The sequence below is a fragment of the Alosa alosa genome, chromosome 15 (genome assembly GCF_017589495.1).
Source record: "Alosa alosa isolate M-15738 ecotype Scorff River chromosome 15, AALO_Geno_1.1, whole genome shotgun sequence".
NCBI lineage: Eukaryota > Metazoa > Chordata > Actinopteri > Clupeiformes > Clupeidae > Alosa > Alosa alosa.
In genome coordinates this window covers 23,488,046-23,509,779 of record NC_063203.1, presented here as the reverse complement: position 1 = coordinate 23,509,779, position 21,734 = coordinate 23,488,046, and the positions used below count along the sequence as shown (strand labels likewise).

The window sequence follows — 21,734 nt, the reverse complement described above, 5'->3', positions numbered from 1 at the left end:
AAATACTTTATTACATGTTCCTTACTGCTAAAAGTAGTGGAATTACAGTAACGTGTTACTTTGCACTGGTTATGGCCGAAAGAACAAAACAACATTCAAGCCTCTGTAACTCTTTGCCAGTACATCACACAGTCACTTTGTTTCTCAGAATTATGCAGGGTCTGAGCTTTCAAAAGAGGTCAAGCATTTGATAATGGGCCAAAGTATGTGGGAACAGTGCCCTCCTAAGGTGATGTGTAAACGGACCAAAGAAATTAAAATGTGGCCTGATTAAGTAACCTGACTCTCCTCAGATGAATTTCGTTCCGCCTAGCTCCACTCACATCCATCTGGGATCGGTTCCGTTGAGAGTGATTTCAGCACGAGATTGTATGGTAGAGCCAATCAGGACGCAGGGCGGGAGTTTCATAGATGCGATGTAGCTTAGAAGCGACTGTGATTCAGGCACTCAGGGTGCATTCAGGTGCATTCAGGGCACTTCAGAATGACAAGGACCGCCCCCATGGCTACTTTGTTTTTCCGACAGCAAGTGACAGCACATACTTTGCTTGCCACGTAACAAGAAGAAGAAAAAGTTGCTCGGGAACGCGCGTGGAGTCCAGTGGAGTCGCCCTGATGCGCAACTGAATTTCATTGGATAACAGCGGCTCTATCTAAGAGCGGTCTGCCTGACGTCCTGCTGCTGCAAATATGCATTCGAACATGACGTGAAATATCCGTTGTCGAACTATAAATAAACTATTCGGTTTTTAGTGCCATGTGTAGCGCATTTTTACAGTCTATGATTGTTGTTTTTTATTTTATTGTTTGCCAGCATGAGCGGACAATTACGTCCCCAAACTCATCTAAAATGTGGTGTCTGGAAATACTTTGGGTTGTACACCGCAGATGGTAAAAGTAGCGTTAAAGAGAATGTAGTCTGCATATATGATATCAATCTTAGCTCACCTGTCGAGTTAGGCTACCATCAAATGAGGCAGCGGAGTCAGAGGCACAGTAGGCGGCCAGCATCGCCAGGCGTCCAACATCGTATGATTGCATACTTTCCGTAAATCCTACATTATGTCGGGGTCTGCTATTTAGCCTACTTAGGAAGCCGCCAAAGCACAGGTATTTATTTGGGGTAGGCTTATTGAGGCAGAACTTTATTTCTTACATTGTGCGTTTTTTATTGTGAGACATGCGTTTTGTTTGGAGGCGGCATACTAGGCTATCAAAAGCAGGCGATTTTCGGTTTTGGTATGGGATTTAATTTACTTTTGGACTTTTAATATATAGTTAAATGTTGAGACTGATGGGCACTTAAATCTACGGGGTATTTGATGATCACTGTAAAGTTTTGTGTAGTTGAAAAAGTGTTGGAATTTCCAGCTGTTTATTGCGAGACAAGGCCTTTCCTTCATTCATTGAACGTGCGCTGTGCTCTAATGGAAACCTTATTACATAGCGAAGTAGCCTAAATTGAGTTTTTTTTTTAAATTATGCATGGTTTACTTTTTATTAAATTCGTAGGCTGGAATGCCTCGCGGCAATAATTGTGTTTATATGCAGTAGCCTAGTGCTTCAGCCTCTGGCAAGCTCCAAAGGGGGCGTCTATAGGTTGAGAGCAACGTGTTGGAGACCCATGGTGTAACGAGACAAGGTCTTTATGCCGCTGTTGTGTAATTTATTGTCTTTAATCATGTTTAGGCTATGTTTGTTCGGGACAAACAACAACTAAACAAGATCAATACAATTTTCTTTATTTGTCATATGATGGATAAACAACCACAATATGCACGTCTTCTCATAGGCTCCTCAAGAAATACGACTGAATAACGTTTATTGTAGCGCCCGGATAGGTACCGCCCACCAAAAATGCCAAGATGAGAGCTCGTGCCCAACACGGATTTTCGTGCATGGAGCTGGTTCCAAATGCTCCATGCAGCGCCATATTTGAAAATGGCGTATGCTAACATGCCGAAGCTAATCTGCACACTCTTGACCCCCTGGTTGAAGTAGCACGTCAATAGATGACGGACAAGTGGCTTATCCAATCTTATGCAAGGATTTTTTAATAAGGCCCAGCCTTCTGAAGCACCACTCCAATGGATCAATCCCAGATGGATGAGTGGAGCTAGGCGGCACGAAATTCATCTGGCAAGAGTCAGGTTACTGATCAAGTATTTGAGTTGCTAAAATGCCATGCGGTTCTGAAGTAGCCTACAAAGGTTCCCTATGTCCATATCCTCTCCTCTGCCACGTGTTTCGAGGCACCGGTTTTTCCTTTTCAAAGGTGCACTTGCGCAAGGCAGTTGGATTGTTTGTGCCGTAGCCACACTGTCTTTCTTCGATCCATAAATCAAGTGTGGGAGCTATTTTGCCTTGAGATTTGCTTAATCGCTTTGAAAGAATACCTGTACAACGTTGAGAGAGAGCGTTGAAAGAGAGAGAGAGAGCACTATTTTGTGCTTGATTGTCATCATGCTTACACACACACACACACACACACACTTACATAGCGCTGCTATCGGGTGAAAACCTATGTCCAATCCATTAGCTTTCAGGAAATTGAAAAAAAAAAACATTAATTAAGAACATATTTCAACATTGCGCCGTCAAAAAACAAACAAACAAAAAACTAATATGGAGTTAAGAGGTTTCCAGAAGTGATGGGCTATAACCATAACCTAACACCTACAGTACTTGACAATGATATGGTAAGCGAGAGTAGACTGTATTCCCTACCCACCCTATACAGCGTTGGCCACTGATACGCTACATGCAGGTTATCCCCTGACCGTAAATTAGATAATATCATTTAAGCAATGATATAGCATCCATCTGGTTCAGACAATGAATTGTTGTGTGTCTGCGCAACTTTCCCTCATTACACAAACCTGGTCAGGTCACTGCCAGATTTGGAAAGTATGACACAGAATTACATATTTAGACAGTGTTTTCTGCTAAAGTACAGGTAGGTTGTTAATAAAATATTGCTGATGAAAGGGATTATAACCATGCTTGTCAGCCACATGCAAGACAAGCCGTGAATGACGTGAATCTTAAAGTCGAAGTGTGACGCGCACGTCCCCACCCTCAGACATGCGAGAGCTGGCAAATTGAATCCAACGTGGAGGAATCAGAAGCATTCTGAGCGTGGAGTTAGTCCGGTAAACAAACGCACAAAACTCGTGACAAGTTTAATTTCCTTCTATCATATTATTCGATTATTAAACAGAAACCTCCATTTGATTGGCTAAAAACTTTACAATTAGGAAAACAAGCGGGAGAAGTTGACATCAATTTGACAACTTGAACGAGAGAAAAGGAAGCGGCTATAGGACTCAACGCGTGATTTACAGCTCATGTGTCAACATCTGGTTTTAAGGACTGAGAACTAAAGACAATCTCTTCAATCCCGACCATCTCGAGCTGCCGACGTTCTTGGACATTATTGCGAACAAGATGATGGCATTAAGAGACAGCACACTAAGGTGACTGACCTCTTTTTAAATTGATAATTTCGTAATTAATATCTGATCAGAACCACGTTTACTGCGCAATAGAAAATTAGATGATAAGTTACTCATGCTTTCTATCTCAACAGCTGGGTGAGCCGTGGAAATGCATCTGTTTCGAGATGAAAGTTAGTCTATCTGTCCGGATGCAAGGGTGCTATTTTCCCACTCGCAACCATGGTGGAGTTTAGTATCCAGAAAGACGCAGCACCGTGATTCACTGCGAATTTGAGACAGCGCTTTACTATGGTCTGACTTTTCCTTTTAAAATTTGGACGGGACTCTCGCGTTTTTCTCCACCCCTTCCGGACCATTCCTCAAGGGAAGATGCTTTTTATTTAAACTCTCCCTGTGTCCTCGCTCCCAGCGCACACAAGCGATCATGCACAGCAACCAGTCATGCGAAAAAATCACCAGCATCACCGTGGACGGGAGCCCCGTGGTGAGCACGCTCATGTTCATCGCGGGTGTGGTGGGCAACCTGATGGCCCTGGGCATCCTCGGCGTCCACCGCAAGGAGCACCGCGCAAAATCGTCCGTCTTCTGCATCCTAGTAACGGGACTCGCGGTGACCGACCTGCTTGGCACGTGCTTCCTGAGCCCACTGGTCTTCGTGTGTTACGCTCGCAGCTCCTCGCTGCTGGGCCTGACCGGCGGCAGCCGGCACCTGTGCGGCTTGTTCGCCTTCGCCATGACGTTCTTCGGGCTGGCGTCCATGCTCATCCTGTGCGCCATGGCCGTGGAACGCTGCCTGGCCATCAGCCACCCGTACTTCTACTCCAAGCACGTGCGCCGTAGCTTCGCCAAGCTGGTGCTGCCGCTCATCTACCTGGTCACCTGCGCCTTCTGCCTCCTGCCTTTCTTTGGCTACGGACAGCACAAGCAGTACTGCCCCGGCACGTGGTGCTTCATCAAGATGGAGGTGGACGGGGACGGCGAGGGTGGCCTGATGGACGGTGACCGGCACACGCTGGCCTTCTCGCTGTCCTACGCCACGCTGATGGCGCTGCTGGTGGCCGCCGTGTTCCTGTGCAACGGCTCGGTCATCATCAGCCTGTGCCGCATGCACCGGAGCCAGATGTCGCGACGAGGCTCGGTGCTGTCGGCCGGACGCAAGCGCAAGATCATGGTGTTCGGGGGACAGGGCGACGAGGAAGTGGAGCACCTGGTGCTGCTGGCCTCCATGACGGTCATCTTTGTCATCTGCTCGCTGCCCCTCACGGTGAGTACTGACTGCTGCACTGGATGTCACTGTCACACACACACACACACACACACACACACACACACACACACACACACACACACACACACACACACACACACACACACACACACACAAAGTTGTGATCTACTTGTTGCCCCTTACGATGAGTAGCCACTGCAGCACTGGAGGTCACACACGCACACACACACAGACACACACACACACACACACACACACATGTACACTCATACACAAGCATACACTTGCACAATTGTGGCGTGCTCGCTGTGCCTCACTGTGAGTGCTACACCACTGGAGCTCACACAGACACCAGCAGCTGGGACAGGAATGGGGACGATTCAGTTCCAAAGCCATGAACTCAGGAGTCAATTGCCTTCTGGGAACGTCTCAACACACCACACACACACACACACACACACACACACACACACACACACACACACACACAGAAATATGTGCACACATGCACAGCATGATAAGTGGTGTTCTTATTCAAATGCTGTAATGGTGGCAGTGGGGAATATTTAACTTATCTAGAACTGTGATCTTAGTAGCTGCACAACCACACACACACATTACACATTACACACACACACACACACACCACACCTGCTACGTGCTCAATTTTGTCCAGTTCCTCTGCTGAACTTCTTCTTCAGTACTTCTGACTGTGTGCGAGTAGATAGATAGATAGATACTTTATTGATCCCCAGGGGAAATTCAAGAGTATGCTGCCTGTAATGAAACACAAGCTGTATAAACTGTGTACAAGATGTACATAAACACAGGCTTTAAGTGGCGATCTGCAGCTGTCGCTGCACTGCAGGGCCGAGGCCAGTGTACGTTAGTCAGCATGCATGTCAGCTCAGCATGACAAATCATACGGGTGAGACAGTGCAGTTCTCCTTTTTCTGTGAAACTTTTTTTCCCCCTTGAAACAGGGAGCCATCTACTATTTTTAACAACATCCTGTTGAAGTTTCACAAAGACGCCTGAAAAAGGAAAACGGCTCTGTGACATCAGTCATTGGAGTGGAATTGGGCCTTTACCACTCTGTGATGCGTGATTTCCTACACCCACCCACCCACCCACACACAAGCAGTTTTCACGTTTGTTTTTACAGTAAGCGTTCGCAACCTTCTTCTTTCCATTCGTTCTAATGTGCTCTCAGATTAAGGTGGCGTGTGGCGGCCGCAGGCATTTCACACTCGTACGGGGGTGCGTTGCACTCAGCGGAGTTAGAGGTGGTTAGCAGGAGGGCATGCTACCAGCACGGTCTTTGAGAAAGTGATTTTCCCATAGCCTGGGGATTGCAGGTGCTTGTGTTTTGGAGCTGTGGTGCCTTGGAGCGCACATGTGTGTGTGTGTGTGTGTGCGTCTGTGTGTGTGTGTGTGTGTGTTCAGCGACGGTTGGAGTGTGGGTGTGTCAGAGGAGCCTAGAGGGCGTCTGCTGGGACAGTTCTGCTTTTTAGCAAGGTTGCATAACAAGCGCCTTGTATTTGGACAGGCAGTCTGCTGCACCCTCTCCTCTCTTTGTCCCTCTCTCTCTATCTATTCCCTTCTCTCTCTCTCTCTCTCTCTCTCTCTTTCTTTCTCTCTCACTTCCCTTACCTGTATTGTTTTTCTCTAGCTCACAAACGTCTGGTTTCAATTACTAATGATGGTAATCTGAGCTTTTTTCCCTTGGTGTTGGTGTGGTTTGGGGGTTTTATAGCCATCCTTGGTCCATTTGGTTCAAAGGATTTATAAAAGTAAATATGTCTCCCTCTCTTTTGCTCTGTCACATCCTCCTCTCTTCCTCCTCTCTTTTGCTCTGTCGCATCCTCTTCTCTTCCTCCTCTCTTTTGCTCTGTCGCATCCTCCTCTCTTCCTCCTCTCTTTTTCTGTGTCTCTTCTTCCTCCCTCTCTCTTTCCATTGCATCCTGTCTCCTGCTATATTGAAATGGTGTTCAGGGTTTCCCGCAGCACATCCTGTCTCCTGCTATATTGAAATGGTGTTCAGGGTTTCCCGCAGCACTTTGCAGGCAAGGCGGCCGCCTTGGCACAACAAGCCTGCCGCCTTAACTACATCATCAAAAAAAAAAAAAAAAAATAAGAAAAGTGTCATGAATCGAAAAATAATTAGATTTTATAATCTTTACATATGTGATATGCCTCCGAATCAGAGCTAGTCAGCGGAGCTGAGCGGTGCAAATATCTCGCTCCTCGTTCTCAAGAATCAGTCAAATCGCGAACAGCCACAGCTCCGTTTAATTGTCAGGTGTGATGAAATGCGTTCATATTCCACTTTTTATGTCATAAACGTTGCAGGCCTATGGAAAGGATTAGTGGTAGGGTTGTCCAATGATCAAGTTGTTGCTTCAATTTGTGTTTTAATTTATGCGACGCACCGATGCTGGGTTCATCCGTTTGGTGCAAGTTTAAAATATTTAGCCGACTGCGTGATTTGTCATTTTCGTTCTTTTGGCAATTAATCCAAGCTTGTTTGTTGTTGCACTATCAGTGTTGCAGTCTTTTAAAATAAATGTTCTGAGTGAAATATATTGCCGTTGCTCTTAGTTCTTTGGGACCGGGGAGCTAAATTGACCTGACGCGAATTTGACCGGAGAAGCGGCCGAGTAAACAGTCAACTGCTCTCAGCACAGTGTTGACTGACAGTGACAATAGACGGGCCTAGGCCCGTCCAGGCCCATCCGTGCCTACGCATATGCTTTCTTAATTGTTTAGCTAACTCCATCAACGAACTTAGGCTATATGGCCAATATCTTTGAAATTTAACGGTCTTGGTTTTATTAGTGGGCATGCCTCAGACTCGTGGTGTGAGCGGTATGGGAGCGGAACAGAGCAGCCACTCCGGCCTCTAAATTAAAAAGCGCTCCGCGCTCAAATTTCATCCATATTACACAAAACTATAAAATGATCTAAACTTTTAGACTTGCGGAACAGGCTGCAGGTCAACAGTCTGACAGCCTGCATGAAGATAAGCATTAATGGTCCAATAGTAAAACAGTGCAATTACCAAAGGGCCCTTGAAATGATATTTTTAAAGCCAAGGAGGATGGCTTGTAACAATGCTAGTCTTTGTTAAAATTGCACAAATTACACAAATACTTTGAAATATTTGTATACTGTTGTATAGTTTGTTTGGTGTTGTTACTTTGTTCTTTGGTAACTGTTATTTTGAGAAGCTGGTTATTTATTTATAATGTAGTGTTTAATAAATAATTGTTAAATATACAGAGTATGTAGTGTATCGCACAAACAAGACGCCTTCTCTCAACACTTTCTCTCAACATCTTCTCTCTCTTTTTCTCTCTCTATCGCTCTCTCTCCATCTATCTCCCTCTCTCTCCCTCTCTCTCTCACTCCCTCTCTATCTATCTATCTATCTATCTATCTATCTATTATCAATCTACTCCTCCCCTTGCTCCCTCTCTCTCTCTCTCTCTCTCTCTCTTTCTCTCTCTCTCTCTCTCTTTCACTCTCCCTTTCTAACCACTCTATAATTGAGAGGTGTGTAGAAAACCTGTTTGCCCTGTTTGGTTGACTGGATCGAGATTAACACAGCTCCTCCCACTCTAAGGCACCCTACACTCAGTGTGTGTGTGTGTGTGTGCGTGTTCTTCTGTCACGGAAGATGCACACACACAATATCTACAACACACACCAAACCGCAGTGGATCTCTTAACTGTTGTTGGTAAGTACCAGCGAGGTGATGGGCTGGGAATATTTTGCAAAAGAAAAAGAGAAAAGAATCAAAAACAAAAGAAAACTTCACAGTACACACACACACACACACACACACACACACACACACACACACACACACACACACACACACACACACACACACACATGCAGTGATCTCGAGTCTCCTGTAGGGTCCAGCCTAACTTACATGCACACTTACGCACCCTTACACACAAAAACACAGACATACACACACACACACACAGTCCAGACTAAGAGTGTATCAGGGCCACTCAGAGGAGGACTCTGACTCATGGGCTTTTGACTCCTGGGGATGTAGTGGTGACTAGTTATTATATCAAACGCTGGAGCATGTGCTGTTGTTGTGATGAAGAGCTTATTAAACACAGCTGCACTGAGAGATGCACTATAAAAGCTGAGATAACTGATGAGGGAAAAGCCACTTGGACTTTTACAGGGACAGTGTTGCAACATCTCTTTCAAAGGCACAGCATTTACTGGAAAAAGTTGCAATAACATTGAACGCTTAAAGTCCATTACACTGTTTTATTAAATTATCCTCCCAGTCCTCTTAGTGTGCGTCTAGTGTGTGCTCTCAAAAACACTCAGGGGTTTCACACACAGGGAGCAAATTAAGAGGTTCAGTCGGAGACGTACTGTACATTATTCCAAAAATATTCACATCGTTTGGCAACACAGAAGGGAGGGAACGGTGTAATTTGTTTGGTTATTGAAGTCAGATATCAACAGCTTTTCACCAGAACAAAACGTTCTCCCCCTACACAGCATTCTCAGTAAAGTGCTACACCAACATTAGCCAAAACAAGATTCCTACATGCTAAGTGACATGATATGACATGATATGACTACAATTTGACTCAAACCCTAGAGTTTCACTCACCTCCAGAGATATGGCTTTCACTAACTATAACGGGTTACACTAAGGTTATAGCCTCAGAAAACTGCCAAACACGACATAGTTGACTCATTTGTGGAAAAAAAACTTCTTCCAATGATTGATCAGTCATTAGGCAGCTGCATACGTAAGAATCCTATTCCACAGCAACATTAATTTTAAAGCAATAAACTAGCGTTAAACAAATACTCTGCCATAGATGTAGGATTTTACAATAAGCTGTTAAGCTGATGTTAAACAAGACTTTCACAGTTTGTACAGTATTTTAAGGTTAAATAAACATCAGCCAAAACTCTGTAGATTTTTACAATGAAGGGTTTAAGTAATTTGAACAGAACTCTTGCATGGATAAAGCATGGCAGTCCACAGGTGCAGTATTTGACTAAGAACTAAGACTGCTCAAAAAATTCCTCCAGATTTCCCGCTCGGAGAGGGAAGCGCTCAGTCAACCAGCACCTCTCCTCCCACCGCAGCATGGGTGCAAATCGACCTTTGGTCAATACATGGAGCAACCTAAAAACTTCTCAATTACCAAACACATCTACACACACACCACACACACACACGCACACACCCACAAACACACACACACTGAGAGGGAGAGAGGGAGGGCGGGAGAGAGAGTGAGAGTGTGTTCTCTGTCAAACACTGCCAACCAGGCATTTCTGTATGGATTGCACGCACACCAGATTACTTGATGTAACAGAACACCAACTGTACACAATAACAGTCCAGATATTAGCTCTCTCTCTCTATCTCTTTCTCTCTCTCTCTCTCTCTCTCTCACACACACACACACACACACACACACACACAATACCACTCCAGCCTGGTTGACTGATGTAATTGTTCCTAAGCTGTCATGGGTCTATATAATACCTTTTCCCCATGAGCGTGACTCATAGTTCAACCAGTTAGAACACAGTCCGGGAACACGATAAGGAAGATTTCAAAGCAAAACCAGGAAGACAAGAAAATGGCCAGTGTAATCACGGAAGCTTTCTGCTATCTTTGTGCAGTTTGGTCCATTATAAGATTACTAAAAGGGAAACGGGCGGCCTCACTACAGGTGATGGTTGGAGTTCTGACAGAGCAGCGTTCCCAGAAACACAAATGCAGAGTGCGAGAGAGAGAGGCCCGCCGACAAAGTACAGGACTGTTTGCCTAGCAAACATAGAGGAGGAAGAACTGTGAGATTTTTTCTTCAGCTAGTTAATTTCTCTCTCTCTTTTTCTCACTCTCCATACTCTCTCTCTCTCTCTCTCCATAATCTCACTGTTCTCTGTACTCTCACACGTTGGGTAAACTTCTCTCACCTGTCGGAGTACACGTCACCTCAGGCTTTCCTGGGAGTTATTTTTGGTGTAAATTAGAGGCGTAATTTCGTCAGGTTGATTCTATGGAGCAGGCGAGGACCATGCAGTGAGGGAAGCAGCTTGTTAAGGCTCCCATGTGACGGCTCTCTGGTATTGATCACCCCATTTGGGAGCTGACGGGTACTGAAAAGGCCCAGGACCGTGTTTGTCAGCGGTCAGAAATTCCCCTGCCAGCCAGCGCTAGGCTGGAAGTGTATGCAAGAGCGACGTCATCAGAAGCCAACGAGAGGAACTGCGGGGGCTGCAGCCCACACGTTCTATCAAACTCTGGTCCAAAATCCCCACACCCATTTGGATGTGCACACGCTCAAACACACACACACACACACACACACATGGTAATGCACGTACACACACTCTCACACAGAGGATTAATCACAGAATATCACCTCAATGGACATTTGAATTTTGACCTTTTCTGATGAGGCTTTTTTTTAATGAGCGCAGCATATGATTTAGGTATTTTTAAAACATTGAAAACGTAGCTTTTGGCATTTCTCCCACATACATATTCCATTTTGGGTAGTTTGAAAACGAATCTTTTGCAAAACGCCTTCAAGGGTTAAGAATCTCAGAGAAAGGGTTTTTGGTTTGTAACATCACATCTTTATCTCCTTTGCTTAAAGTTCTTTCTGGCTTTTGATTGTCTAGCATGGCTTTATGGTTCGGGTTACATGATGTTAAGTCACATTCTTATTTTCCTTCTTCATTATTACCATGTCATTCTTTTTTCAAGATTGGTAAAGAATGTGATCACTTTAAATCCCTGATCAGATACTATGGCTATAGTTTAAATGTGAAACTTCAGGGCTAAAGTGTACACCCCTGAGAGTTGTTCTTGCTGAAAATTCTCCTGAAGTTCTTCTAAACCCTAAATTGGTGGTGAAGATTAGGGCTTAAAGCAGCATCTCCGCCCCCCTGTCACACACACATATTAGAAAAGCTGTATTGGGTTGATGCGCCTGCATAACAGCTTTAACACGTTAACACTGCATCCGTGGTTTTGTGTCATATAACCGCACTGTCAAACACCCTCATGCAAACAGAAAGGGCTGACATGATGGATAGAGAGGTTAGTATGGGTGCTCCAGATAAAGATGCCCTGTTTAGATGGGTCACATTTGTGTATGTGTATGGGTGAGAGAAGTATGTTATTATTAAACCTTGAGCATGAATACAAATAGAATATTAAAGAAAGAAAGAAAGAAAGAAAGAGTCTGAAGAGAATGATGTGTGTGTGTGAGAGAGAGAGAGAGAGAGAGAGAGAGAGAGAGAGAGAGAGAGAGAGAGAGAGAGAGAGCTATGTGTTTCTCTGAAAAGTGCTTGGGGAATAAGAAATGGTAATAGTCATCACCTCATTTGGTGGTATATTTCTGGATGCACTAATAGCAGATGATGAGGTGACATATCTCATATTGTGGTATTATCCATGTATGGGTATTGATGTGCTGTCGCTTAGTCTTATCAGAATAATCTGATATCCTGAAGGAAATGACTGTCTGTCTGCCTTGTGCGTGTGTGTCTGTGTCAGTTTGTTGATTTTTACAAGAGTGACATGTAGTCAATTTCTCTCCATCTCCCCTCTGCGTCTGGCTGGACTCTGAGGATGCTTGAGCTGTCCAGAACTCATCAGCTCTAAGACGCGGCCCCCGGGGGCTCTCACACTTGATTTCACAGAATGTGAAAGTGAGCTACAGATACATCCTGGAGTGGGCCCAGACCTGGTCCAGACAATCTGGGGTTAACACTTACCTTGACAGTATTGACATACAAGTGACATGACACTGTCATGAACGTGTCATAAAGAAGTCATAAACGTTTATGACATTCGGTTTTTGTCATAACAAGTTAGGGTTGGATTAGGATTAGGGTTAGGTTTAGGGTTAGGGTAAGGATTAAGGTTTAGAGGTTAGAATTAGGGTTATGGTTCATGTGTCATGAATTTGAACACACCTTGTGTGTGTGTGTGTGTGTGTGTGTGTGGAAGTAGGTTGCTGTTTTGATTAATGTCTAGAGGAGGCTTACTTAACAAAGCTAGTAAAATATCACCCTCTTGTACAGCAAATAACTGGCCTTGGCTACAAATGTCAAAATCTGGTGCTTATCTTCGGCAGCCTGGGCCATGTGCATAGGCTTGTCATTAGGGAACCTAATAGTTAGTTGGCTTTACAAAAGCAAGGGCAAAGCAAATTGCCAAATACTGCTCAATATCCTCCATTATTGGAAGTCGCCATATATGGAGAAGAAGGTGTTGTGCGGACATAAATAAAGTATTTAAAATGTGTGTGTGTGTGTGTGTGTGTGTGTGTGTGTGTGTGTTTGCATGTGTCTCAGCGGAGGATTACTTGTTATGAGATCCCCCAGCAGCCTGGGCAGTGGACAAATGAAAACATAGATTCCCCAGTGTGCTGCTCACTCACTCACACACACCTGCACCTACACCTATAGCTCTGGCCGTCGCCATAGCCGCTTTATTAAGGGGTTAGGCTCTCAGCTGGCTGGGTCTGGATTGATAGGGACGGTCCAGTACTGGCGCTGAGAGACCTGTGTCGAGGGAGGAGGATAAGTAACGACATAAGCGCATCCGGTGGCCTAATCATCAAGGCAACGAAAAGGTTAGCCTTTTGTTAGGGCTCCTCCAGGGTCATCGTGCTTCACGGGCTCCACAATTAAGGGTGGGGCTGGAAGGATTTCTATTTGACAGGAAGTTGTCATGGTTGTTGCGGGAGCTAACCCAGGGGAGCTAACCCGGGTGAACTAACCCAAGAGAAATGAAAACCCTGCTGCAGTTGGTCTCAGTTCCCTCGGCCGTGTCTCTATAATGCACCTCATTCAGAGGTGGCCCTTGCTAGTAGGCTCTTGCCCATTGGTTGGTGTTGCTTGGAGGACAGACAGGGAGATGTTTTAGCTGTTGAGCGGGTTTAGTCTGTGTTTGGCTTGTATTGTCACCCAGCCTGCTTGCCTTACAAAAGGAAGCATCGGTGAGTACTCACCACAATGCACTGCAAGGCAAGGCATATTTGTTTATATAGTGCATTTCATACACTGGGGTAATATGCTTTACATAAATAAAAGCAAAAAATCAGTTTTTATAAAAAGTATAATAGGGTAAGAGTTAAGAATGTTTACGTAATACAGATTACACAGTCACAAGAACTTAGAAAAACTGTATTGGGTTGATACACCTGCATAATAGCACTTTAACACTCCCCTGTAGTCCCATACAAGTTCACTGACGGTATACAAGTCCTTTCCCTTTCTTGTTTCGCCCTGAAGGGATTTATTTTCCCATAATGACCGGCGTTCTATACATTATCCCGCTTATTATACGGCTACTTGCCAAAACGAAAAATTAAACTCCATGATATGTCTCTTTACACTTATTTGTTACCGTTTCGTCGTGGCTTTTGCTGAGAAACAAATAGTTCGCAACACACGCTGAACTTGAATCAAACATTCTTTAGAACACAGCTGATCAAACGTCTGCTTTCACTCTTGAATGAAATTCCAAGCGCAAACTCCGTTGCCATTGACAGCGGTCATTCTTGTTTTCAGAGGTCCTTTCCCAAGAAACAATGACCGCTAGAACTTTCGGAAATCCCATTCAAGTCAATGGAGCATTCTACTTGCATTGTGAAGAGCCGTATAATAAATCCAGTTAATCAGCAAGCAGAATTGAAACATCATTTGGGAAAGAAATGGACTGAATTATCTAGATGCATCAGTCCTTTCTGTGTAATATACTCTAGATCAGCATTCAGATTTAATTCAGACTATGAATACATTAGATTAGATCAAAGCAATAATTAACGTAAGTAAGTAAGTAACGTAAGCTTGTTAATAAGGCAGTAATCAAAATGACCCCTAAACTAATATTATACTATGTCCTCAGAGCAGGGCTGCAGCTAAGCTTCATGGGGCTGATTACCTACCCTAAAAAATTTAATTATTAGAAACAGCTTTGGGACACTCAGCTTTTGACAGAATAAGTTCTTTCACATTGAGAAACATAATAATTTAATTACACTTTGATTTCGTATTGTGGGGGATCATGAACCCTACCCTGTTAACAGTCTGATGAAAAGCAGCTTTGGGGAGAAGGTGTTGTACGGGAGAAACAAAAAGAAGTCCGAGGAGGTTAGACTGCTCTTGGTGCCTGGGGGTTATGTTCGTGTGGAGAGAGAGTACGAGAGTGAAGGCCAACAAGGGTTTGTCAGTAACACTGTGTGCAGTTACACTGGAACTTGGATGTGAATTTAGCACAGGGAGGCAGTCTTCCCACCACCCAGCCTTAAATCCTACAGGTCTACGAGGTAACAAACATTTGTGTGTGTGTGTGTGTGGTGTGTGTGTGTGTGCATGCGTGTGTGTGCATGCATGTGTGTGTGTGTGTGTGTGTGTAAATATATGTTTGTACATGTATTGTAGATGTGATGATGTGATGGACTGTGAGAGGAGTTTATTGTAACATACTGTACAACACTGGACACTGCCCAGAAAGCAGATAATTGTCCACTCAGGGGGAGTGTAAGAAGAGATTTAAACCAGTAGAGACAAACACTGCATGACTGATTTGGCTCAGATCATGATTTGACTGATTTGAGCTCAGATCATGATTTGACTGATTTGAGCTCAGATCATGTTTAGATCATGGTGATTTGGAATTTCAATTTAATTTCACTTATGCAGTAGAGCGCCAAAACATTGCACATGTCACATGGCGCTTTACAGAATGTTAGACAATCAGAGAAAAGAAAAGAAAAATAATTGAATTGTGAATCCGAGCCATGAGTCCAGCTTCATGCCACAATAATGTTTCTTTGTGTTTCCTCGCTGTCAGGGTTGAGTTGTTTATGGTATGGTAATTTATGGTGAACCATCTACAGTAGTGGGATCCATTAGTCTGGCTTTAACGATCACAGACACAATTAACCCCAGGATAAGTCAGCCTTCTGAAGGTTTGCATCAATCCATGCTACTGTGGATTCTGTTTGTTTCTGTCTTCATGCTCCAACCTGGTCAGGTTTAGAAAGGTCAGAGAGATAGATTGTACAGTCATATCACACAGGATGTCACTTTTATAAACCAGCATTCTTCAGCGTGATCCTTCCCTTTGTGGCTTCGATGAAAAAACTGTTTGTTGACAAGGCAGTAGAAATGCTTCACAGAACTACAGTCTTCAGTCACGGGTTGCATTGCGCAAGAGCCATTGTGGCAACTCATCTCCGACCGAATAAACAGTTTTACTTCCGACTGGTTTCATGTTGAAGGTTGTTGTGGGAAAGAAGAAGAGAGGGCAGCAAGTGTTGGTTAAGTAAAAAAATGGTACTAAAATAAAGGAGAAATCATGTGCTCTCTGGAGGCTCTTGGTTTCCTAGTGTGTTAATCTCATACAGTGCAAGGGAACTTTCCTCTTTGTCTTGGTGAAGGTAGTACATGTAGGTCAATGATTCTGCTAAATGCTATGCATTGGTGTATAGTCACAGTCACACACTTTTTCATGGCATCTATTTCCTTGTGGCAGCTAGACCATTAAATCTGTCATAGTCTACATGCACAACACATTCAAGACATTATTACCATGAACTGTTTGCCTGATGAAGTAATAGCTTGGTAAGCTATTCATATGGTTAGCCTTCATACGTATGACCCTCAGTATAAGTATAGTATATACTCTTTTGATCCCATGAGGGAAATTTGGTCTCTGCATTTATCCCAATTCGTGAATTAGTGAAACACACTCAGCACACAGTGTACACACAGTGAGGTGAAGCACACACTAATCCCTGCGCAGTGAGCTGCCTGCTACAGCGACGCTCGGGGAGCAGTGAGGGGTTAGGTGCCTTGCTGAAGGGCACTTCAGTGTGCCTACTGGTCACGGCTGCCCCTGTGTGCCACCGCACATTTACTAGAGCTTTTACGGCTGATCGGGGACTCCTGCAGATGAGGAGGATGAGCTGTGAGCATGGGCGTAACATATATTCATTCATATAAAATAATAATCAATATATATATTAATATAAAATAATAATCAAAATATATATTCATATAAAATAATAACTCCCCCTCAGCCCCAAATAATCATATCATCATGATGACTGAAACTGCAGTAGAGAGTGTGTGTGTGGGGGGTGCTCATTACCCCCATATTGAACTGATTACTAGGGAAAGGCAGATTCTCCACAGGAGGTTATACATTTTGTTATTTTGTTTTTAGGCTGGCTGACATAATGCTATTTGATATTGTGGTTGCCATCGACACAGTCTCATTCCCAGGAAAATGGAAGTGTTCACCTTACAATATAACCCACGGACAGAGTCGGACAACACACCAGTGTGGTTTCTGGTTTTCTGAGGAAAAGCGTATTGTTTGTCAGTTGAACCAGATATTACATGGAAGCCTTCCAAGGATCATGTCATGAATATGCTTCCTTCTAATTTTGGATAACGCAGAATTTTGAACTAACTCATCTCCCATGGCAGTAAAGATCTGCATCATAACCTACTTAATTTCCATGTGCCCTGGAAGGATGTTTGATATTAAGCCTGTGACTTCCAGATTGAAGCAATTACAAAAGAATCAAAAAGAGTGGTATTTGGGAGAAGCAAAGATAAGTTCATGATAGACTGCTCCTCTAGGGACAATGTGAGAACAGTTGTTTACTCTATATTTTTCATCATCTTGATAATGTTACTGAGGGTGTTGTGCACGTAGATCGGGAGGGAGTGGGGGCGTTTCAGATAATTTGTACATCCGTTACAAACTCAAATAATGCAAACACAACGCAAGAGCATGACTCAAATACATTGACATTTTCTTCATTATGACTCCTGGGGCTATGTCGTCTTAGCCCATTGTGGCTCAGTGAATCAGACCAGGTGAAATCTAACAGCTGAGATTAACAACTCACCTCTGTAGCCCTTACCTGAGTAGAGCTTACCTGTACACAGCTCACCTGTGGAGAACTGAACTGCATCAGGCACACCTGCTGTATGTAAACTGGCATATTGGGTGAATTTACATAAACATAACTTCCTTGGCTGGGGCAGTAAAATAGCTTGATTGACCTGGAAAAAATGAGCTACTAACAAGGGAACAAGGCCTTAATGTACTGTATAATGTTTATAGAGAAACTTAATTATTTATATTATTCATTCTACACTGTGGTCAAGTCAAGATAGCATCCCAAACATTAGTGCTTGATGAAAGACTGAAGTGTTCAGTGAATGTATTCCTCAGGTTATTAAGACATCAGTAATTGTAATTGTCTGAATCCTTTCCCCTTTCAGTTCCTCCATATAGCGTTCCAAGAAAGACAAGTGGCCATTATTTAAACGCCTATATAATTTATTATTTATATAAGAGCAAAATCAGCTGACCCACCACTGTTTGTAAGATCTTCCTCATAGTATTACATTTGCAAATAGATTTTGCATAGTTATTAAGCAAGCTTTAGTTTTTTACTTTAGATTTCACACTTTACCCTGCATTTAGATTAGGCCTATAGCACTGCAGCTACTACAAGGAGTAGTACTACTGCTGGTACAACTACTAACAATAAGAGCTAGACTAACTTCACGTGTGTCCCCGACTGGATCTGAATCTACTGCAGGCACATTTATGAAACTTTTTGTTATTGTTCCATGCTGCCATGTTGTTATCTCATATCTCATCAGTAGTACAAATATGTCTACTTACAGCAATCCAAAGCCTTAAAATATACTCACTCACTCACTATCACTCACTCTCTCCCCTTCTGCAGTCCCAGACAGAGGGGAAAATCTCCTTTAGATTCCAATCTGGTCATAAATCTCAACGGGCGTCCAAAATCACCATTAAGGTCTCGTCTATTCCTCCCCTGTGCCTCCCCACACAGATATGGAACTTTTATTATGTTCAGTTATTTATTATTTTTTTTAGTTTGTTTTCCACGATTGGACAACCCTTATCCCACCTCCGAAAAAAACAACAGCCATCCATGGGTTGCGTTTCCCGAAATCTGAGAAACTGTAATTTTCCGGTGCTCTAGTTAGCATGCTGATTGTTAATGCTTTTTGTATTGAAACATGGACAATACACTTACATAACGTTTCTATCCAAATATGTATCTACTTACATATGTCAATTATACATTTATATTACAATTATATTACATGGCCCACTGTCCCCGGAGCAACTTGGGGTTAAGTGCGTTATGGCCTCCTTACACCAAACAACTTCTATAAGATTTGGGAAAAATCTTGAAAGATTGGAGTCTTTTGAGTAAAGCTTGAATGGGGGGCATTAGTTAAAAGACTACAATCTTTCAAAAATCTTTCCCAAATCTTGTCAAAGTTGTTTGGTGTAAGGTGGCCATAACTCGAGGGCACAAGGGTGAAAGCATTGAGCCCACAACTTTTCAGGCTATTACTACAGCTCCTTAACCACTACACTACCACCGCCGGATAATTCAGTAAGACTTGACTTCAGGGTGTTAAGTGTCTCTCTGCTGGGTGGTAGCGATGATCTCTTGGAAAAAAAAATCCACAGATAAAGACATTTCTTGAGAAAAGGTGTCATAAGGGCAAGCTTCAGATTGGCTTGAGATACTGCAGCCAATGTGAGATGATAAGCATGCTGAACTGTTGGGAGGATGTCTCTCTGAAGGGTTCATCTGAAGAAGTTAAACTGGCACTGATGTGGAGGAGATTATGAGAAAAAAAGATCAAGGGTGAAAAGGAGAACTCAACACGTAGCTCTGTTGTTTGTGCTCACAGTCCTGCTACTGACAGCCCCCCGTGACCACAAACAACGTGTTGAAATGGACCGGAGTTCTCCTTTAAGCTCAACATCCAATCGAATTGCTTGCTTTCCCTCTGTGCTCCAGAGGAAATGTGCTGATCTCTGGGATTGCTGTGGAATCATTTAGCTTATTTCCAATGTGATCAGGCGATCAGCTGTGCCCCGAGTCGAGTGTGCTCATCAGGATAGCATCCTCCGTTGCCAACGCTGCCAAACACCACAGCTGCAGGGCATGTGTGGGCACAGGGCACACTGCGACCGCGTGCCAACTTACATTTACTATATATTCTATATACTGTACTATATTATACTATACTACTCTATATACTACTATACAGTAGAACGATTGGCACCTTTGGTAGAGTTGACTAAAAGCAAGTATATAAAAAAAATGATCTTTTAGTGATTTATTGTAATCTCACAATGAAAACAATGAGGAAAAATCCACCCTTGAAGGGAAGCAAATGTATTCTGAGAAAAAGGGAAATATCATAAAGCAATAAATATTTTGTAACAAAAACACGTCACCCACAATAATTGGCACCCTGCTTGTAATTCCTTCTTAAGCCTTTACGCCTCTTAAGCCCTTTCACAAGACAGCTCGTAATATTCTCCTATGACACCCCATAAAGTTGAAGAATAGAATCAAGTGATTTAAGACCATTCACAGTCCGCCCATTGGATTGCTTAGACTGAGTGCATAGAATAGGAAGTTTGGCTTGCTAGCTGGCCATGGTCCTGGGATGCCAATAGCGGAAATCACATGCGAGTGATGTCTAACACCCCCTATATGGATGAGGGGTAATTTAGATTCTTTAATTAACGTATACTATGTGTGGAGAGCATTCACCCGCCATCATTACCTCATTTTTGGTGGTGGTGTTTAGAGGCATCTGAACTCTATATCTATACTGTATATGGATGAGTTTCTCTGCAATAGATTGGTTGAGTTTCTCTGCCAGTTTGGCGGTTTCTCACCATGTAAATTGGATATGTGTGCTGCTGGATTGGGTTTGTTTCTCTGCTCGTTGCTGATGTCTCCCATGTATACTGGATGTGTGTGCTACTACACTGACTTTGTTTTATCAGTTAAGATGTGTCTTCCTGCCAGCTAAGATGTGACTCAGTCAGTCTGTCTGTTCAGATGTGTCTGTATCAGCCAGTTTAGATCTGTCTCTGTACAGTCCGCCTGTTGATTTGTGGGTTTTCTGGCCATTTGGATGTGTTTCTGCACTTTATCTCTTCAATCTGTCAGCAGAGTTGGCATGGGTGCTCTTTGAGTGACCACACTCGCACATGTGGCGTTCTTAGTCAGGGAGAGAAAGAGAGAAAGAAAAGAGAGAGAGAGAAATGAACTACTGTACATGAAGGCAGATATGTATGTCAGATAAGCATGCAAGACGAGAGAAGGACACATATAAACCTATTTCATACAGTCTGTGATATAAACTGTGATATAAACACACACACACACACACACTCAAACACACTCACGGGTAGTTTCACAATCAGGGTAAGCGCTTTTGTTTAGGCCTATTTATATTGAAAGATGTTTGTATACAATATCTTTATCATTGTTCCTTGATGTGTTAACCCTTAGAACCCGATTGACGCAAAGTGCGTCAAAAAACACACCCTTTCTTCTCTGTTACATTGCTCTGTAACTGTTCATCACAGCGAGATGATACCTTTATTGCGTGACAGAGCAGAAGCGGGGCTTTCCAACGAGACTACACACTTGTCTCTACGATCAAGTATGAAAATGTCCTGCGCACCCATTACTCCCGTTTGAATTACTCGCGAACCCGTGGTCGCATCGATATGGCAAGCATATCAGATGAAAGAGAGGACACAGGGCTATCCATTGGTACCATGTTTATCGATCTTTCTGGCTTATAAAAACAGACTAAGTGACTGCAAAATAATAACGTCATGTACACAAACCAACGCTGCACACCTATTACTCTCGTTTGAATTACTCGCGGACCCGTGATCGGATAGATATGCCACGCATGTCAGATGAAAGAGGACACTCCGAGCTATTTGATACCATTTGATTGATCAGAGCATTTGATACCAAGTACATCCTTCTGGGTTATAAAACAGACGAAGTGACAGCAAAATAATAACTTCATATAGCTGGACTTACCACGTTTTTGTCTGTTCTTGTGGCAAAGCATGTTTATAATCCAACGCTATCGTGTGTTTCTCTATGGCAAA

General features: G+C 43.3%; 1 protein-coding gene across 1 annotated transcript in view; it reads left to right on the top strand.

The window, feature by feature from the left end:
• Positions 1-3,121: 3,121 nt before the first annotated feature.
• ptgir (prostaglandin I2 receptor) overlaps positions 3,122-21,734 on the top strand; it is a 45,003-nt gene continuing 26,390 nt past the window's right edge. Inside the window, exons 1-2 of the mRNA XM_048265607.1 lie at positions 3,122-3,476; positions 3,590-4,722. Coding sequence (XP_048121564.1) covers positions 3,883-4,722 — 840 coding nt within the window. The 5' untranslated portion in view covers positions 3,122-3,476; positions 3,590-3,882. The remainder of the gene's footprint in view (positions 3,477-3,589; positions 4,723-21,734) is intronic.